The sequence below is a fragment of the Petaurus breviceps genome, unplaced genomic scaffold (genome assembly GCF_028583685.1).
Source record: "Petaurus breviceps papuanus isolate PSGF00001 unplaced genomic scaffold, PetGlider_PUasm1.0 90903, whole genome shotgun sequence".
In the NCBI taxonomy this organism is placed as follows: domain Eukaryota; kingdom Metazoa; phylum Chordata; class Mammalia; order Diprotodontia; family Petauridae; genus Petaurus; species Petaurus breviceps.
In genome coordinates this window covers 11,910,624-11,932,710 of record NW_027187376.1, presented here as the reverse complement: position 1 = coordinate 11,932,710, position 22,087 = coordinate 11,910,624, and the positions used below count along the sequence as shown (strand labels likewise).

Here is a 22,087-nt window from a genome sequence, read left to right as displayed (position 1 = left end):
GTTTTTCTCCCATATGGTTCTGTCTTCTGTCTGTGCCTAGCATTCCTTCAAGACTCAGTTCAAGTACTGCCTACTACATGAAGTCCTTCCTTATCTTCCCCAACTGCTAGTGCTCTTTCTCTCCAATGGTTGTATTTATTATATATTTATTCCACATAAACTTCCATGTGCATACATTGCATCCCTGGGGCATGGACGTTCCTGAGAACAGGGACTACTTAATTTTGTTGTTTTTGTATTTCCAGTACAGTGTCTAGCTCATAGCAGGTGCTAAGTAAAGGCTTTTATTGATTTATATGAACTGTACTGATTTCTCAGATTTGTTAGTTTTATGCCTACTTACTTTTTTGAAAAGTGGTTTCGAAGCTTAGTAATACAGTACTGCCTTAATCTCCTTAAACTACCTCTTTTCACTTGTGTGAACTATTTTGTTGTCATACTTTTAGCAGATAATTGCCTTTATTCTTGTACAACCATAAGCTCTTCATAAAGTATGCAATTCCTGTGGATTTTATAAAGAACAAATGAAATGACAACATACATTATTAATAGCAAGCACATCATGAAGCTCAAAACCAGCAATAGTCAATACTAGAGGAAAAATGTGACCCATATGTATTCATGCCCCATTTCTAGCCCTAAACACATATAGCAGAAGCAAAACTTGATTTTTATCACCCTTCAGAAAGAAAAGGTTATGTAAAAGACCACAGATATTACTAAGATTAATTAACTGTAAATTCCCTTAGCATTTTTTAAAAGCAAACATACTTGTTTTGTCTACTGTATTATTACAATTCTGGCTTTAAGTTTAATATGCTGACTGGCTGATGTAAAGTAAGTGTTGTTTTCACTGACAGTCCCTGTCTTGTTCCTCAGGAATTGCTGTTGAGTACAAATTATGAATCTTGTGGCCTAGAGTAGCTTTTCTTCTTCCATGCAGCTAACCCAGGCCTATAAAACTTAAAGGCAGCCCACCAAAGGATTTTGGGTAGCTTGCAAAAAATGTAGGGTATGTTTTCCTTTACATTTTTTGTGGGCTGCCTGAAATCCTTTGGCATGCAAGTCTGTTCTAACCAATGAGAAGAGCTTACCTGGGAGACAACTGACTGAGCAAGGCAGTGGGGTGTATCACGAGAAACCATAAAACATGAAGTGGAGAGTTTCAAAAAAACTCTCCTTCTTTGGCTTTCTTCTTTTGTATAATGCTTCTTGTCATCCAGGAAATTAATTCAAACATTTGAAATTGAAGTACAGTTGATAAAACTATTTGGAAAATAATATTCACTTATTTTTTTTTTTTTTAGCCAAAAAGGCTTCTGGAGTGTTGTCTTTCTTCCGTGGCACAGGAGGGAAGAGCCCTGATTTGTCTTCCCAAAAGAAGGAGACTTTACGTGGTGCAGATAGTGCTTACTACCAGGTTGGGCAGATGGGCAAAGAAGGGACAGAGAACCAAGGAATAGAACCTCAAGGTGTGTTCACAGTAGTAAAGTGTAATTTATTCTAAACTTAAATGTTTTTCAGTTTAGTTATTTTATGTTACTTGTAGGATGGGGGCAGTATGTGCTTACTCTTATGGTAAGACTTTGAATTTATAATATACCTAGAAAGCTGAGCTTTGCAAGAATCTTTGAAGTAATGTTGTTTATGCAGTGAGATTCATACTTTCCCTCTCATACTTCTTTTGCTTTAGGATTTTAGGATATTTTTATTATTTTGATTTTTTTTGTTATGGGTTGCTTATGGCATATAAAGTCATAAATGTTATCCTTTGAGCATTGGTCTGTGTTTTGAAAAGTAAATTTTGAAATGTAGAAAATAAAAAAATAACATTTTTTATTAAGTAGCTGTTTATAAATGATTAACCATGTTTGTAATCAATTTAATTCAGTAAGCATTTATTTTTTTAGAAGAATCAGTAAGCATTTATTAATTAAGTGCCTACTGTGTGCCAGGCATTGTAGTAGGGGTGGGAGATGTAAAGACAGAAATAGGACAGTCCCTACCCCAAGGATTCAATGTTTTACTGTGGGGAAGGACTGCATGAAAAGATGCACAGTTACAGATATAATTATTTCATTGGAGGCTGGGGAGAAGAGTTATAGCATGGTATCAGGAAAGATTTGCTGTTCGAGGTGTCATAAGCTAAGCCCTGGAGGGAGTTACAGATTCCAAAATGTGGGGAGGTGAGTCATGAGAGCATTTCATATATGGGAGGAGAAAAGAATTTTAAAAATTATTTCATTTTCCTAAGATATATTTTGCAGGGCATTCTTAAGGGAAAGATTGACCTCCAGTTTACTTCAAGTTGAGTAGAATTTGCATTTTAACTAAAAATTAAATTGAACTTAGATAATTTAAACAAGCTAAGGAGAGTAAGTTCTAAGGATGAGAACCATATTATGTTGTGGTATTGATTAATTTTGAAAAATAATTGGCATCTAGTATGGAAATTACTTTATCTGTTCCTGAAATAATTTTTTTAGATGAAATAGATGGAGGAGAGACCCAAAAAAAACAACTCGCAAATCCTCATGTGGAACTTCGTAAGTATAGAATCATTTAGGGTAGTTTTGAGGGAAGGGATTGTAGTTGTACAAATTGTCTCTTCTAAGACTTCTGGCTTCAAAACAAATAATATCGATTGGTTGTTTTACCCTATGGTGATAAAAATAGGTATCTAAGTCTGTGTAAGCTGTCATGAAACTTATATTTAAGTATGAACATCATCTATATAGTGTGATTTGTATCTAGATTTCATATCAGTAAATGAAATCTAGAGTCTTTTTTGCCTTAAATCAGTGCTGGGGTGTCTGCGTGGTGCAGTGAATAGAGCACTGGCCTTGGAGTCAGGAGGACCTGAGTTCAAATCTGGACTCAGACACTTAACACACACACACAAAAACTTAACCCCAATTGCCCTCTAAAAAAAAAAAGAAAAAAATACACACTGCTAAAATTCATTTGGGGGGTGGCTAGGTGGTGCAGTGAGTAGAGAGCCGGCCCTGGAGTCCAACCTCAGACACTTAAACACACACACATTAAAAAAAAACTAGCCGTGTGACCTTGGGCAAGTTACTTAACCCCAATTGCCCTCCAAAAAAAAAAAAATCAGTTCAAAATTTACAGCGTTCATGATCATGATAAAGACCATGACTATAAATATCACATGACATTTGATTGTAAAATATACCAAACTCCATCTAGAGGACAGAACTGAAACATTTATGTAGACACCAGAAAACCGAATCCCAAAACCAGTAAGCCCATTCCATCATAGTACCAGAGATATTCAGAAGCCATAATACTGAGAGCCATAGCATCCTTTACCCTTCACACAAACCAATGCAAGATCAGTATTTACTCACAAACCTCTCTGTCTCTTTGCCTGAGCACCTCTCTCTCCCACTGTCTTTCTGTCTCTGATTCCCAGCTTCCTGTGGGCTCTGCTTTCCTTTAGCAAACTCCTCCCATCACAGGCTCCATGTGACTACATTCAGCCTATTAGGAGGCAGAGTTTACTTTCAAAGCAGGGGAGGTCTTCAAATTCCCCCAGCCCCCCCCAGGTCTATTAAGGGGCAGGGAAGATCTTCAAATTCCCATTTCCATTACAGGAGTCTGGATAATTTCATATAGAGTGATAAGAATTTATAATTTTAAATTATAAAACATGTATGAGTTTAAAGCAAGAACCAAAAACCACTATAAAAAAGGGGAATTGGTTCTTGACTGTACTTTGTTTTTAATTTATCTGAAGGTATGTGACTTGCAGTTCATAAAGTGTTTATCTTTTCTGAACATTTCCTTGACAGAAGTATGATAATGCTCTAGAAGAATGATCTTATACGGAAAATGTTATTTTGCATAGGGCTATGGAAGGAATGAATTGGTCGTGGTTTTTGAAGGCAAGTATCTTATTTCTTAGTATAAAGTTTTCTTTCCTCCTTTGTGTTTGTTCATAGAGTTTTCTGATGCTAATGCCAAATTCTATTGCCGGCTCTATTATGCTGGAGAATTTCATAAGATGCGTGAAGTAATCTTAGGGAGCAGTGAAGAGGATTTTATCCGTTCCCTTTCTCACTCTTTACCCTGGCAAGCCAGGGGTGGAAAATCGGGAGCTGCATTTTATGTGACTGAAGGTAAGTTAGCCATTTACTAAGAGATATCATTTATCTTTTTTTTTTTTTAAAGGTGTATGACTAGGAGAATTCTTTGATTTAGTGGAAATTAGGTTTTGGAGTTGTAGGATCTGAGTTTGAATCCTGACTGCTAATTTCTACCCTGCCTGTGTGATCTTGGACAATTCACTTATTCCTACGAGGCCTCAGTTTTCTCATCTATAAAATAAGGATGTTAGATTATAGTATTGTCAGAGTTGTTTCTCTCTCTAAATCCTTTGATCTTGTGACTTAGGTATCACACTAGTTTTGAGGTATATGATATGATAGTTTTACTTTTTAGAAAGAAACTTTTTGTTTTTCTTTTTGTGCTTGAAGATATATATGATATAACAAGGAGTATGCATTTTTTTGGATGTAATGGTTTGAATAAACACTAGTTAAATACAAATGTTTGATTCTGGGTTCCACAAATTAAAATTAAATGAATAACTCAGAGAAAATTTCAGAAGAGAACTGTGGAGTAGATTAATGAAGAAAAGCTAAAAGAAATTAAGCATATTTAACTTGGAGATGAGAAAACAGCTAAATTTTTAATTTTATGAAAGTTAGGCAGATGGCATACTAAATTTTCTTTATCTTTACCTGAAAGCTAGGTGATTTGAAAAGGACTTGAAAAGGACTCTGGGAAGACTAATTTATATTTGTAAGAATTACTATTGTGATGATGTTGTAGGTCATTAGTTTCTATAATTGGTTGCCAGAGCAGGCTATATTTCTTTAAAGAAAAGAAAAAGGATAAATTATCATCTATCTAAAGGGAATATAGGTGTGGTTTTAGGTCCAAAAAATTCCCCCACATGTGATTTTATCAGTACATGTGAAGAACTTTCTCTATCACTTTCTCTGTAACTTTAGTTTGGAGAGTTGCCCACGGCACTGAGAAGTTAAATGATTTGCTTAGGGTTACGTAGCCTGTACCTGGCAAGGGGAAGGCCTCCAAATCAGGTCTGCCCAACTCCAAGATCAGCCTTTTATCCATTAAGACATAACCTCTTAGCTAAATGCAGGTTTTAATATATCATTTTAATATTTTTTCTAGGCATATAATTGTTTGTGATAATAACCATTGAGTAAAAGCAAATGAATCATTTAGTATTTTGTTAAAAGTTGTGTTCTATGTGTAGCCATGAAATATCTGTCATAGCTATAGGGTATAGCTAGGTTTAGATGTATCTCTCTGTATAAACATATAGCTGTCTATACATAGGACTCTCCTTTTGTGTGTGTATATTTTTTGTTTGTTTATATTCAATTCTATGGCAATTAAGCATCTACCAGCCCTGGGGATACAAAGACAAAAAGGAAGCAAACTTCCTTCATGGAACTTAAATTTTACTGGGGGATACGACATCTAGAAAGATAAGCAAGGATAAGGTGGTTTGAGGGAAGAGAGAACACTAACAGATGGAGAAGGACCAGGGTATCTGCAGAGAAGGGAGGAGCATCAGAGCTGAGCCTGGAAGGAAGATACTGAGTCTGAGAAGTGGACATGAGGAGGAAATGCATTTCAGGCATGGAGAATAGCTTGTGTAAATGTATGGAGATGATCAATGGAATGTTGAGTTTGGGGAACATCTAGGCAGTTCAGTTTGTCTAGAATGTAGACTGCAAGAAGGGGAGCAATATGAAATAAATCAGCAAAGGTAGTTGGAAGCAAGTTTGTGTCCCTGAATGCTAGAAGGAGAAGTGTATTTTATCCAAAGGTGGGAGGGAGTCACTGAAGGTTTTTGAGTAGGATTTTCTACTGGGTCTTAGATTATTTTGGCAAATGTGTGAAGGATTACTTGTAGAGAGAATATACAGGTGCTAGTAATACCACTTAGGCTGTTTCTGTTGTAAATAGAAAGGGAAATGGTGATCAGGAACTGAACTAAGGTAATGGTTTTATGAGTGGACCAGAGAGAGAAATGAGAGATGTTGGATAGGTAGAACAGAAGAGACCTGCATCTGATTGACTATAGGAGCTAAGGGATGGGGAGAAACAGATAACATCTGGGTGATGGGAAGATAGTGCCTTCAAGCTTAATAGGAAAACTTTTGAAGGTTTTAGGGGAGAACATACATAAATGTATCTGTTTTTATTTCTTACAGTTATAAAACATGAAAGGGAATAATTACATATATCTGCTTCATCTTTTTGCAACAATATAATATTTTACATGGATATTCATGTAAACATGTATACATTGTTAGGATTAAAGAGCTAAAGTAATTAAAGTAGACAGCATTTTTTAAATGGTTTACTATGAGTACCTTTAAGATTTAAGCACTGTCTATACAGAGGTATCATAGCAAACCATTTTAGATAAGACCCTGAATCATTAGATTACCACATGTTTATTTTCTGAAATGTAGAGAAGTTATAAATAAATGTAGGTATTGTATATGCGTTTACACACAGTCTTATATAGTTACATAGGATCCATGATTTCATCGATGTGGGGACTCCTACCTACTTCTGGGGTTACAATCTTCTTCATGCTTAAATAGATGGTTGTAGATTGCTGGGTTCAAAGAGCCATCATCTTATATGTGACTTTTGATACACACACACACACACACACACACACACACAAACACACACACACACCAGTGAGAGGGAGAGATTTTGTGAACATATGAAATTGAAACTTTTCAGATGACAGATTCATTTTGAAGCAGATGCCCCGCCTGGAGGTCCAGTCTTTCCTTGACTTTGCGCCACACTACTTCACTTATATTACTAATGCTGTACAACAGAAGGTAGGAACAAAACGGATTTCTTTTATATATACCAGATTTCTCTATACTTTCTTGGCACCACCTCCCCCACCCTCCAACATCTTAAACCTTGAATTAAAAGGGACAGATTTCTAGAAGAGATAGCTCTGGATAGCATGTACTTGGAATGGAAAGATTTAAGTTTTGTCCTTGGTAATGTTTTGTTCAGATCCTGGCTCCAACCTTAATAGACAGCAGATAAAGTGCCTTTACCTCTGGGCTTCAAGTTCTCACCTGTAAAATGGGGATAATAATTTTTCTGCTCTTGGCTTCAGAGGGTGGTTATGAGGATCAAATGAGGCAGTCCAGCTTTCAGGCCACCCTGGCCACTATCTTGTCGTCTGCCCTGCTCTCATGGGATGCGACAATCTACTCTCCTAGGCCTAGATCCACCTCCTGGAATGTATGTCCCTTTGAGAACAGGCATGATTTTGCTTTTTGTATTTGTATCCCCTGAGTGCTTGGTATATAACAAGTACTTAATAAATACTTTTCACTTATTCATTGTGTTTTAGAAAAGAAAATGTGTTAAACTCTCAAAAATTATATAAAACATCAGTGGCTCTTTCTTATGAAGTATTTGAATCTTAGATCTCATTGATGTGGGTATTCCCTCTATTAGTGCAAATTAAAATTGAGCCATGCTTTCTCATCCTTTGTAATTCCACATTCTCCCTTATATCCTTAATGTCCTGGAGGCCTTGTTATATAGGACTATTTTAATCATCATACAGGTACTAATGAAGCACTTGGACTGTCTATCTGTTATCTTTCTTCTTTTGGAAACCATCATTCATTCATTCATTCATGCCTTGAAAAATCTATCAAATCATTCAGATTGGGTAAAATTGCTGTATAGAAAGATTTTCTTGTTTTCTGTTTTCTTGTTATTACTGTAATTCACATAATGCAGTTTTTGAGTTTTGGGGCTATCTAACTTGTCAGTAACAGTAGAGCATATTTTGGGTGCTGTTAAAACACTGTACGTATACTCTTATGCCTTAACAGTTTTCAAATGTTCTCTTTTAATGATTCTGTCTTGATTAGAGACCCACAGCATTGGCCAAAATTCTTGGGGTCTACCGAATTGGTTATAAGAACTCTCAGAATAACACTGAGAAGAAGCTGGATCTCTTGGTCATGGAAAATCTCTTCTATGGGAGAAAGATGGCTCAGGTAAGGCATTCTGGATTGTATAAAACAGCCTATTTTGTACCTTTCTGTAGATATACCTAAGTGTTGTAAATTATAATAAACTTTTTATGTGAAGTGGTCTAGTAACAAGACTGCTGGTCAGTTTCACTCTAAATAGCTCTTTATGACAGTTTAATAGAGAAACTTTTTACTTGCTGAACCCCTAAGAAAATTACAGTAATTCCTGCAATTACTATAGCCAGATTCCTACAATTTAATAATATAATTCATGTCAGTAAATTGATCACATATTTTAGGTGTCTATATAGTTACTTAGTGCTAAATATATAGATATATTTCACTGGCTTATTAAATGGCCTCTTTTAGGAAATGGGTGGGACTAGACCTATGATTTCATTCTTACAAGAACTCTTGATGTGGAAATTCCCCTCTTCTGTCATAGATATACAACTGCTTTGACTTGCCCAGGGTCACACAGCCAATATGAGTCAGAGGCAGAACTTGAACCCAGGTCTGGCTCTCTATGCACTGCTCCCTACATTTTTCATGACATTCATTACTTGACAGTTGCTACAAGATATGATTAAATGTTAACATCAGAGTGTTTTAGTGAACTAGAATTCTTCTTTTTTTTTTTAATCAGGTTTTTGATCTGAAGGGCTCTCTTAGGAACCGAAATGTGAAAACAGACACAGGGAAAGAGAGCTGTGATGTTGTTCTACTTGATGAAAATCTCTTAAAAATGGTTCGAGATAATCCTCTGTACATCCGCTCTCATTGTAAAGCTGTGCTGAGAGCCTCTATCCATAGTGACTCCCATTTTCTTTCCAGTCACCTCATTATAGACTATTCTTTACTTGTGGGACGAGATGATACCAGTAATGAGCTGGTGGTTGGAATCATTGGTAAGTAAATACGTGAAATTTGCTTTTATTAAGACAATACAAATTGAAATTATTTCTGAACCCTGATGATATCTTGTTGAGTTTTCCTCCAAAAGTTTTTTCTCTTCTGTCTTCCATTTTTTCATCAAAACTGTTGACTCTGAAAAACCACAATTTTAATTTAATACATTTCTAAATTCCACTTTATTGTTATCTTTTTCTTTTGACAGATTACATCAGAACATTTACATGGGACAAAAAGCTTGAAATGGTAGTGAAATCATCAGGAATTTTAGGAGGCCAAGGTGAATATTTCTTTGTACTCATTTCATCACTTTTTCTATACTTCCTGAGGGCAGGGACTGTGTTTGCCTTTCTTTGTATTCCCCAACCCTTAGCAAAGTGCCTGTACATAGTTATAGTTAAGCATTTAGCAAATGCCTTGGTGACTGACTGATCTACTTCTTCATTTTCCTTCCTTTTCCTTAATGCTAAGGCCTTATGCCTGTCTTTAAAAATTCATAAAAGTAAATGGTTTAGCCCTCATTTCTCCCAGTCCTAGGATTTTTAAATATATGCCCATTTTTTGTTATTGCATCTTTTTGAAACTTCAAGGGAGCACTTCTTAATTGTAGACAAGATTCCATTGAATATTCCTTGTTTAAGTCAGACAGCACTGCTAATACCTGTTTAGCTTTAGGATTAGCTATGCATGTCTTTCAAAAAATGTAAAGTTATATCAGGAATCTAAAGTGATTTTATATATGATCTGGCAGGGATGGTAATAATAGACAGCATTTTTGTATAGTGCCTTTAAGGTTTGAAAAATGCTTATACATGTTTTCGTTTGTTTCTCATAACAAATTCTTGAGGCAGGTGCTTTTATTTTCCTGATTTTACAGATGAGGAAACTTGGGCTAAGAAAAGTTGTGTATCTTGGCCCATAGTCATATAGCTTATAAGTGTCTTCCTGAATTTGAACTTAGGTCTTCCTGAATTAAATTCAGATTTATCTACTATGCCATCTAATAAAATACAACTTAGCTTATTTGTTACTTTAGGTCAAGATAAAGTAAACCATACTATTATTCTCTCAAATAATAACGTCATGATGACAGAATATGTACTAACACATTAGAAATACCTAAATGCCATTTAGAGAACTGAGCTTTTCTGGTTTATTGGGACAGCTTATGTATAAGAATGAACATTATATGTTCTAATAGCCTGCTTATCAATTAATTGTTTAATTTTATAACTTCCCCTCCTCTCCCCTTTCTCTTTTTAATTAGGTAAGATGCCAACGGTAGTCTCTCCAGAATTGTATAGGACTAGATTTTGTGAAGCAATGGACAAGTATTTCCTAATGGTGCCTGACCACTGGACAGGACTGGGTCTCAATTGCTGAGATGAAGCCCATGTTTTGAAGCGATCTAGAGAGAAGTGGGAACAGAAGAAAAGGGCCCAAAAGAAGCTCCAGGCATTTCCTGTCCTTCACATTCACCACTATATGCAAAGGCCTCTTATTTCAATACTTGTAGAGGCCAAATGTACCTGAAATGTAAAATCTGCATCTTAATCTGCACTTTTTTTTTTCTGATAAAAGTGAGTTAGCTGCATATTGTCAGGAAGCATTGGATGATGCAACCCCTCTTCCTCATTTGAATTGAATATCAAATATCAAATTGAATAACAAATATCAAAGGGCTAAAGGTGAAATGTACAGTTAAGGGCCCGTAAATAAGAGGATGGGGATGATGAACCATAAGAGGTGAATGGTGACCAACACAATGCTGTCCCCATCTTTTGAAAACATTTTTGGTGAGTTCTTATTTTGCATTTTTGGTATACAACCTAATATCACCTATCCTCAGAATTTTAAAATAGGTGTAGATTTGCCTAGTGGTTGTGTGGGGGCTCGTTTTTGTTTTATGAAGTATTCCATTAATGGCCAGTCAAATAGGCCAGTATGATGTATTACCACAGCATAAAGATTTGACAGAAGGTGGTTTTTATCTCTCCTGAAGAACTGTGTTACTTGTATATCCCTATAACTTTTCCCTCCTTAAGTATTTATGATGGTTTACAGAATCAGTCCTCAGGCTTCTCTAAGTGCTGATGTTATGATCATTTTATCTGACCGATGACAAGAGCAATCACCATAAATCATTTTGCAGCACTTTTTTTTTCTTTTTATAAAGATTTTTTGCAGTTTAATATATTTTAACTATACCATGTTTCTATGTCCTAACTATTTAATCTCCCCTTTTCCTTCAACTTGTTCAAAAAAGTCAGTCAAGTCTAGCAAAGCTAAGCAAGTCTCATAACTTACTAAATCTTGAATGGAGTGTTCTTACTTAACCCCTCTCCCCCAACCCCCAAAACTATCTGATTCACCAAGTGAAGAAGGCATTCCAGCATTTGCTTTATGAAGGTGAATCAACTCAAATTTCGTCCAGTATAAAGCAATCCAAGTTAAATTTATGGGATTTTAGAATTTTTAGTGGCCTAAAGTGAATCTGCATCCTTTACCTAAGCCAATTTTCTACCTTCTTCCTTGTTAGGCTAGTTCTTAGAACTCTGAGGTATTGAATAAAGTGTTACCTCTCAGGTCTATATAATTCCATTTCATGGTCCCTTTTTGCTAATTGTTTAATGATTAATATACTTAAAAGGATATTAGATTTTCTCTTAGGAAATAAGTATTTGAGTGTCTTAAGGAATATCTTAAAAATAATCCTTTGAAATCAGATTATTACCCCTGGATTTTTTCCTACATTATGAGTGGTTGAGCTATAATTATTTCAAGTAGCACATTCCTCAGTATTTATTCAGTATACATTCTTCCTGTAGTAAAAATTAAAAAATTGGATATATCCAAGTTATATATAGTTCAGATATCTGGACACCTAAAGTTACAATTATTTTGAAAGTTTGTTTTGGAAAATTAAAACACTAATCTATTAGTACTTCCTAGAAACTTGTTTGCTACAATAAATAAGCTTTCCAGGGATTTATGAATTGCTGTAACATGAAGATAAACAGTTTTTTGTTTCTACTTTTTTTTTTAAAAATCGCTCTTTTGTAGATGTAAAAAAGTTTAGTAGAGTTTGTTTTCATATTTTACTAAAAATAAAGTATTTGTATAGAGATGAGAAGTTGGGGCGGCTAGGTGGAGAAGTGTGGGCATTGTTATTCTCATCTTAAATATATAACAAAAGAAACACTAAAACTGTTCTTAGAAGGTGGGTAACAGAATCCATGAAGATCATAATATAATATCTTTACTTTTGTCATTTATATAGTATGATTCCAGTAGAAATAGTGCTCTTTATTTTTTATAATGGATAGAGAGGGTAAGTTCAGGTCAAGATTCCCACAGTAAGTTCAGTAAATTGGGCCTGGTTTCTTGATTCTTAAACATAGTTTGAGAATGAATTGCTTTTTCAATGCCTTAGTAAATAAATACATAGCCATATTCTAGAATGTGGAGAACGGTAATGAAGGAATTTGGAGGATGTTGAGTAGAAGATGGCTTTTTATAGGCTTCAGTCAAATAATCACGTCTAGTCATTTTCCTCTTTACTCACTTTCTTTGAAAAAAATGTCTAAATCAAGACATTCCGATAACCAGTATTTATTTAGAATGTTGATGTACATCTCAACTTCTACATTTCAGTTTGACAAACATTTAAACCTGTTAATATGCTCAGGAAAGACAGGTTTTGAATGCAAAACAAACCTTTGACTTGCTACTTATTTCTCCTGTTAGAAGACTGAGGGTTATATGCTCTGACTGCCTTTGATAAAGAAGACTTTACTAGAATCCTTTAACTTGTTCCCCCTCCCCCCCCCCGCAAAATAAAAAAGGGCCTTTTTTCAATACCATATGCAGAAGCTGTAATACTATATGAATATGGTTGAATACATAATGCCTTCCCTTTTTTGTGCATAACAGAAAAGTCCCTGAGTGCCATTTTTAAAGCACCGCTGTCTAGTTGAACTAGGTAGAAGCTTACATGACCATGTTTTGTTTTGTTTTTCAAGATGTATCTTGAAACAACAGACACAATTGCCTTTAAGGAATGACCTTTACCTTTAAAACAGCTTCACAGCTGGGAGTAGGAAATGTAAGGTAACTTTAAGTCACAGAACAAATTTGCCTCAGAATTAAATTTTAAGCCTTTTGCTTTAAATAAATAAACCATAGTTGTTTTGGGTTTTTGTTGTTATTTTTGTCACTTGTAACAGGTTTTTCGAATATAGTAACTGGAAATTGAATATCTAAAAGTGACTGACCTCTTTTCTCTCATTCCCTGCCATTGACTTGAAAATATTAATACTTAAAAGTTAGGGACCAGGAAGAAATTTTTATGTTTTTATTCTTAGAATAAAAACTTTATGAAAAAAATGAATGTGTAATTGATGAATGAAAGTAAACTCTGTGTATGTTACTTTACAGTAGTCTTTTAAACAACTTTATCAAACTGCATAGTTTTTACTGGCCTCAAAGACTGATAAAAGTAGTTTGCCAAGTAATATCCAAGGGTAAAGATAATAAATGGTACTATCATTTAAGAGAAAAAGAGCTTTCTCAGGCACTTTTGAACATTTGAGTACTTTCAACTTATAAATGTATCGAACCTATTACCATTTCAGAAAAGAGCTTATTAATCATGTCCTTGATACAGGAATGGATTTTTTTTTCTTATTTTTAATACCATGGGTAACAGAGCTATACTAGCTTTTGTTTTTTCAGTCAGAAGCTTCTCTTTTGGCCCTGTGCTCCCATTTGTAACTTGACTTGTTCAAAACTGATTAGTAAGAAAGGATGTCTACCCTTAAGGAAGCATGCTTTTACATCCTGATGAAGGAACCAAAAAGAGAGCTGAAAAAAAAATAGTTATCCTGACTGGGGAAACAGGTTTGGATTATAACAATACCCATAGGTGTTGTTGACAGAGCTAATGTGGATCAGGCATTATTGTCTAGTGCAGTGTCTTTTTTTCTTTTTAAGAAGGGTGCATTGTATTATAGGAAAATCAGTTACAATCATGGGCAATGTTTTACAGAACACTGCTTTTATCAGTTTTGTATAAATGTAAGGTGAATTTTTGACATTGTTCATTTTAACTAGGAAAATTACTTGTGTTGTATATCACAACTTTTAATTAAAGGAGATCCAGCTAACTGTTGAAAGCGCTTGATGTATTATATTGTATATATTTCTATTCTACCTTGGTTCTAGCTGTTTTATATGATTGACATGCTAACTATTTAAGTGATATTTCCCATGACTTTGGAAAATTGTACTGTATATAAATAAGAGTTCCAATAAATTAAGATTTTATTTCATTTGGTTTGCTTCTTGAGCCATTTCCTAAAGGTCCCTGACTGGGTTGTTGTATGTTCCATCTCCATAACCCAGCCCCCAAATATTTGCTACTTCAGGATGCAGGGATTTAAGATTCAGTAGATGAAACTCCCCACTTTGGTGCAGCCGTGAGTTTAAAATGAACCGGTTATTTTTTTTGCAGACTTTGACCTTCACCCCAAGCACAGCTGTAGCCTCACTTTCCCATTGACCCAGATTGGTTGTAACACCCTGGAGGGGTGGGGTGCCCCAGGGAAGGCCTACTCTGCCTAGCAGGCTCTATACTAGGACCAGCTGTCCTGAATGGGACAGGGAAGGGTTGGTACTGGTGTGACCTCAGCATGACCTCTAGGTCCCCCTATTTTCAGCTGCCAGCAGATGGAACCTTGTGGGTGGAATGTTGCCCAAACCCTGCTGCTCATGTGGCTCATGGTCCAGAGGGACTAGTGGCCTGCCACCCTCCAGCACCACCAAAGTTATAGGGCAGAGAATCGATAGTTGCACTGTACTTTGCTCAAGTCATCCCATGTATGGAGTATTATATGTCAAGTTTGGGACACTATATTTTCAGAAGGATGTTAACATGGATTGTGTCCATAGAAAGAGGCTGAGATTAGGGTCTTGTCTGACTAAAGATTAGAACTGGTGCCAATAGGCTCAAGTTATAGGGAGGCAAATAGTGGCAGGGAAAGTAAGAGGCCTCTGAGAGTGCCCCAGACCTTCACACTATAAAGGCACCAATGGGTTATGATACTGCCATGCCTCTAAAAGCATTAAATTAGAACCACGTATGGCATACAAATACAAGATATGAAAACTACAGAAATGTAGAAAGCTGATTGGTGAGAGGTTTGTTGTTCAAGGTTAGGCTAAGTAAATAAAATAGAAATTACCACCCAGATTAGTGATTAGTGTAATCACTAGATTAAATAAAAGATCAGACATGAGAAAGAAACATGGGGTTACTTGATATGATTGATGCATTGTTAAATAAAGAGAACCAGGAGAAAATAAATGAAATCACTACATTGATTTAAGTGAAAACCAAAAAAGTCAGTTGAATTCTACAATAAGTAATCTTGGTGGAAGATAATTGCTCACAAACATCTCCCTTCCTAGGGAGATATGGAATGGGAAGTATCTCAATGCAAAGTCAAAAGAGTAAGTAAGTAAGCAAAGTAAGAGAACGTGCTATTTCTGCAACCTAGTGTAACCTAACTCAAAGACAAAGCAACCCAGTGCAACCTAGCTCAAAGACAGTGAAGAAGTCTAAAGAATCATCAGTTGACTCCTTGAGAACACGGGACAAAAACTCTTAAGTTTTTTTCAGAAAAGCATGAAAGAGAATCACCAAGAAGTATTGGAAATTGATGGCAAAAGGCAGCTCAATAAGTAATAATAACTAACTTTTATCTGTCTCCTCCTATAGGCCATGCATTGTACACAAATTTACAGATACCTCATTTGATCTAACAACCACACAAAGTAGGTGCTCTACTGGATGCCAGTAGAGAAAGAACCTATGTTTCTTCCAGAAATGTAGATGAGTTCCAGATGTTCCAGGTTAAAGAAACAAAATCTTGCAAACAGTAGAAATAATGAAGCAAAGTACTTCTTTGTGACTTATCTAGGATGATTACTCATAATAAAGAGAGGCCAGAATGTAAAAGAAAATATTGTGCACCTGAAGATAACTTATCTTGCTGAGCTGACCAAAAACTTATAGGGTGGGGAAAATGGACTTTTAAAAGAATTAGTGACTCCCAAGCATTTCTTTAGATAAAACCAAAGTTGAGCAGATTAAACAAAATTCAAAAGGGGGCATAAAAAGGTGAGTGAGATACACACTTTAAGTGTTGCAGTGGTACCCCTATCTAAAGTAAAACGAATTAGAGCTAGAAGATAATCTAACCTATCTTAATGGCCCTCTATCAATGCTCTTTGGAAAATAGGAATCAAACAGGGTTAAAAGGGACTCAGATCTGCATCAATGGAAAGAATGCATCAGTGAGTTTACAATTCCATTCAAGTATAATAAAAAGGGTTGCGCTTGGGATAAAAAAATATCAACTGTGCAAATACAGAATCACTAGAAACCATTTCATACGAAAAAGAAATTAGGTATTTTAGTAGACTTCTAGTTCAACATTTGTCAGTTGTATAATAGGGCAGCCTAAAAACGCAACAGATCTATGGTTTTCCAACTGAGAATTGATAGTTGCACTGTACTTTGTCATCCCTTGTATGGAGTATTATATGTCAAGTTTGGGGCACTATATTTTAGAAGGATGTTAACGTGGAGTGTGTCCATAGAAAGATGCCAAGATGAGGGTCTTGTCTGACGTTTAGAGGTTAGAACTGGTGCCAATAGGTTCAAGTCACAGGGAGGCAAATCTTTGATCCTTGTAAGGACAGATTGTCTTACAAATTGGAGCTGTCAAAAAAAAAATGGGACAAGCTGCTTTGAGAAGAGGTAGTGTGCTCTCTAACACCAAAGATCTTCAAGGAAAGGCTGTATATAAACTCTTGTCAGGGAAAGATTCATCCTTAGGAACTAGGAGCAAGAAAGTTTGTTCTAAATGAATTTTGAGGTCACTTCCAACTTAATGATTATGATCTTCCGAGATTCCAAAGTTGTCACATGGAAGAGAAGCTATACTTCTTGGCCCCAGGCAGAACTAGGATCATTGAGTGGAGATTATAGTTAGGCAGGTTGAAGAATGATTGTTAAATCTACTGCTCACTTTTGTATTTTGGTGGATCTCTGGCCTTGCTGATGTGGGTAATCCTCAAGTGGCACAGATCATGTCATAAACTCTCCATAGATAATCTGCTCTATATATTGGAGGTCTTTGTCCAGGCCTTTTGCTATTTTGTGCATACTAATGCAGTAGTCTAGCTTTCCATCTGTTAATCCATAACTATGCCATTTTTTATAATCATGCATACCTTTAATAATCTTTTAAGTTATTTCTGGAATAGAAATTTACATCCTACTTAAATTGATAAAAATCTTTCTAGTCATCCTCAATATTAATATTTCAAAGGTTATATAAATTTATGACCCAAAACCATATAATATTGTTAAGAGAATATTAAAATGGTAGACTTTGGTGTGAGGGAACAGTTTGTTATCATGGAAAGTTTTGTATGACTTCCAAAATATGATCTCCAAAATATTTCTCCTCCTATTTCATTCGGTGCCCAGATCATTATACATTTGTAGTGCTTGTCTAAGACACAATGCTGCTGGATTAACTCAATGGACCCACCAACTGCAAGTAGTAATTTGGTCCATACTGATTCTTCATCCTTGTATTTTTCTGTGTGGGTTGTGACTGATTTCTAGTGGGTGGCTATGGATTCCATTCAGGCAGCTTTGTAGTGTTTTTAGGTTTGCAGTCAGCATGATGTCATCTGGAAACAGGATTGTGAAGTAAAGCAGATTTGCCAATATTGGTCTATTTTCATGATTGGCAGTGGCTAACCCACGTTTGGGCTCCACATCTTATGTTTTTCCAGTTTCATTTATGAATGCTCTTAGAGGGTCATATCTTTCAAGTTGAAAGGACCTTAGAGATCATCTCGTTCAAACCCTTAATTTAATAGATGAAGAACTGACTTTAGATATTTACTACCTGTGTGACCCTTGACAAGTCACTTTGACTCTGCAACAGTTTCCTCATCTGTAAAAAGAGGCTAATAACAGCATCTACCTCCCGGGGTTGTTATAAGGATCAAATGAGATAATATTTGTAAAGTGCATAGCACACAATAGGGGCTATATAAATATTAGCCATCATCATCGTCATTGTCACCATCATCATCATCATCATCATCATCATTATTAATGAGCTAGCTATGGTTTTAGGTGTATGGAAGCACATAGTACCTTGACCCTAGAATCTTTCCTTGACCCTATTCTGTTTAACAGTTATCTATTATTTATATGATTTATCCATGGCATGCTTTCCAAATTTATAGGTGAATAAAACTGAAGGGCATAAGCCAAACAATGGATGACAGATCCAAGACTCAAGGGTCTCAACAAGCTGAAGACAAATAGGATGTCATTTAATAGGGAGAGATGCAAAGTTCTACATTGTAAAATGGTGATAACTGGATTGTTGTGAGAATCAAATGAGATATTTGCAAAGCTCTTGGAATATAGTAGGTGCTGTATAATTGCTTATTCCCTTACCTTCTTCCCTTCCTCCTGTTCAAATCCCAACTGGAATGCTTTGTTCAGCCATGTGTCCTGATTAGGGAAAGTGGGGTGGTGCCTGAACTGGGGACCATGTCATGAGTGACTGTGCAAGGAACCATACGTTTTAAGCCCAGAGAGAGAAAGACCTGATATGTGTGCATGTGTGTATGGAGATCATGCTAGGTCATGGTGAGGAGAACAAGATGGAGAAGAACTAAACAGCAGAAGAAGCAGAAAGTGAGATTTCAGGTTGATGCAGGAGCAAAAACAAAACTTCTCATAGTAAGAGTAAGAAATTTTAAAACATAGAATGGGCCACGTGGGAGGGAGTAGGTTTGCCTTCAGTGGCATTTCTCAGAGATTGAATAACCATTTCATCATCATCATCATCATCATCATCATCATCATCATCATCATCATCATCATCATCATCATCATCATCCATCACTAGTATTTATACCGAACTTGAAGGTTGTCAAACCTTCATGCAAAGTGTTTTGCATGTATTATTTCATAATCTTCACAACCCTGTGAGGTAGGTGCTATTATTATGCATATTTTACAGATGAGAAAACTAAGGCTATGAAGGGATTGAGTAACTTCCCCAGTGTCACACACCTAGTATATGTCTGAGGCCAGATTTTTGCTTTCCTCATCTTTAAATGTAGGATATTAAAATTTGAACTACTTACCCCACTGGCTTGCTGTAGGGAAAACACTTTGTAAGATTTAAAGCACTATGCAAATGTGAACCTTTATTAACATGGCACTATTATTGCCTCCCGAGATTCCTGCTGTTCCCATTTCATTTCTGCATTAAGCCCATTAGTGGGAGGTGTTGAATTAGAGGACGTTGAATGTTCCCTTCTCATTCTCAGATGCTATGATGCTCCAATACTGGATAAAGCCTCAGCTCCCTCAGCTTTACCTTACATACCAACTAAGATTTACTATGACTCATATACCATGCATATCATAACTCCATGAATCCAATGCTTAACTTTCTCAAAATTGCTTATACTTTGCTTTCAACTGTGCAATGGAAAAAATATTTAAAAGTATGCAAAACAAAGGCAATTAAAAAACCTATTCATGGACTATAACTCAATAATTCCATTTATGTCTGGAAACATCTCCTCAGTATATACAACAATGACATTGCCTTTCCTATTTTTATTGGCCAAATATGCCTATAAACTACTTGAATCTTTGCTATTAAATATAAACACATAGATGGTTAATGTACAAAGGAAGTGAATAATTCAAAGGAAAAGCTTTTAGTGTATTATTACCAGCCTATGAAAACAATATTGATAGGGGCGGCCAGGTGGCTCAGCGAGTAAGAGCACCGACTCCAATGTCGCGATGACCTGGGGATCAAATCCAGGCTCAGATACTTAGCACCACACCCAGAAATAACTGGCCATATAACCTTGAGCAAGTTACTTTACCCCGATTGCTTATTAAAAAAAAAGAAAAGAAAAAAAAGAAAACAATATTGACTATGATTCATTTTGGTGCATGGTTCATATGTCACTAATTCAGAATTACTGATACCTTGGTGAAAGCTTACCCATCACACAAATAGTTTCTTAAGTAAATTAAGTGTAAACAAGGTTTCTGGAAGAACAGTGACCATTATTTCAGAGACCCAGACATTTGGAAATATATGCAAATATTTTATAATTTCTTTATGTACACAATCACAGAGTCTAAACGTTAGAAGAGACCTGAGAACATCTAGTCCAGCCTGTATTTAATATCACTGACAACTCCTAGGTAGTAGAATAGAGTGCTAGAGTTGAAGCCAGAGAGATCTGAGTTCTTATTGTGACTCAGCCATTTGGAAGATGAGTCAGAGAGGGCAATGACTAGGAGCAGTGAGACCAATTAGAATACTATTAAAGTAGTCTCAAGTGACAGGCACCTAAAGTCTGAACTGGTGTGGTGGCCTTGTTCATAAAGACACAGAGGAACCAAAAGTTTTGTGTAGATGAATAAGACTTGGTGACTGGTTGCATATGGTGGGTAGAAGGAAGAGTCAGTATATATATATGTATATGTATATATATATGTATATATATGTGTATATATATATGTATGTATATATATATATATATATATATATATATATATATATATATATATATATATATATGGACAGCATATATGGGCCTGATACTTGAATATCAAGTACTTATTCTAAGGACAGTAACTAGTTGATTACTTAAGAAATACTGATATATTAAGAGTTGTTTAATTTCTTTTTTATATGTAGATTTCCCAAACAATTGAAAACTTCAGAGATAGTCATAAATTCACACAATGAGAACACAAGGACTCTTAGAAATAGACCCAATATGAAGCAAAAATGTGGGATTAGTTTAAAGCCAAGTATTTTTGGAATCCCAAGCGAATGACTAGTTGATTCTGACTTGTGTAAACAGAGAAATCTCTGTGGAATTCTTCAAATCTTTTCCACATCCTTATTTTTCACCTTCGCACTGATTATCACTTATGCCTGCAGTAATATCCCTCTCTCCTCATCTCTGCCTTTTAGCAATCCTGGCTTCCTTCAAGATTCAGTTCAAAGCCTCCCTTTTGCAAGAAGCTGTCTTCAGTGTTCCATCCTCCCTTTACCAACCCCCCCCCCCCCCCCAGATTGCCTCCCAGGACACATATTTGTGCCTAGATATTTTCATATTCTCTCACCCATTAGAACATGGGCTCTCTGGAGGCAGAGACCCTATTTTTACCTTTCTTTGTATCCCAGCGCGCAACACAATGCCTGGAATATAGTGAACACTTACATGAATACTTGTCGACGGACACCAAAAATGTTAAAATAGTTTACTGTGCATTTCTTCATAATTTCAGCTATTAATTTAAACTTTTCCAGACAAGACTCTGATACCAAATCTTAATTGTGACTTTGTGGTGTGCTCGTGACTACTGCTACCTCCAGAGAAATTAGCATTTGGATGTTTGTGATAGAAGCCATCCAGACAGCTTTAATTGACTAAGTGTCCTTTCCTATTGAGTGTAGCTACAGTTTCTGTAAGAATACAAGTAAAATATTTCCAAAATCTTGGGTGGAGCATGTTTAGTTACAGGAGAGAAGTTAAGGATGACTAGAGATGGGGGGCGGAGTCAAGATGGTGGAGTAGAAGCACAACCTCCCAGCGGCTCTGGCTTCCACTTTCCCCAATCAATGTAAAAAGGGGATTCTGAACAAACTGGAGCAGCACAACCCACAAAATGATGCAGAGAAGCTAACCTCCCACTGAGGACAGCCCGGCAGGCTGGCAGGAATAGGCCAGCACAGTGCTCTGGAAGCTGAGCCCAGGCCTGCAATCCTGAGGTTTTAGCCCCAGGGCAAGCCTGACCAGCCCCAGCCAGAGGAACTCTAGATCAGCATCAGCTGTGGCCATTTTCAGATTTATCAACACATAGATGCGAAGGACAAAGTGAGAGATCAGTGCAGTCTGGACTTTGGGACCCAGTAAGTGGGAGTGCATGGCCTTTG

The 22,087-nt window shown here is 36.2% G+C and overlaps 1 protein-coding gene across 1 annotated transcript in view; it reads left to right on the top strand.

The window, feature by feature from the left end:
- The window catches only part of LOC138151686 (1-phosphatidylinositol 3-phosphate 5-kinase), a 64,667-nt gene extending 50,332 nt beyond the window's left edge, over positions 1-14,335 (top strand). The window contains exons 16-23 of the mRNA XM_069075257.1: positions 1,308-1,472; positions 2,487-2,546; positions 3,963-4,139; positions 6,820-6,923; positions 7,989-8,117; positions 8,740-9,001; positions 9,211-9,285; positions 10,273-14,335. Of these exons, the coding sequence (XP_068931358.1) occupies positions 1,308-1,472; positions 2,487-2,546; positions 3,963-4,139; positions 6,820-6,923; positions 7,989-8,117; positions 8,740-9,001; positions 9,211-9,285; positions 10,273-10,388 (1,088 nt within the window). The 3' untranslated portion in view covers positions 10,389-14,335. The remainder of the gene's footprint in view (positions 1-1,307; positions 1,473-2,486; positions 2,547-3,962; positions 4,140-6,819; positions 6,924-7,988; positions 8,118-8,739; positions 9,002-9,210; positions 9,286-10,272) is intronic.
- Positions 14,336-22,087: the final 7,752 nt, after the last annotated feature.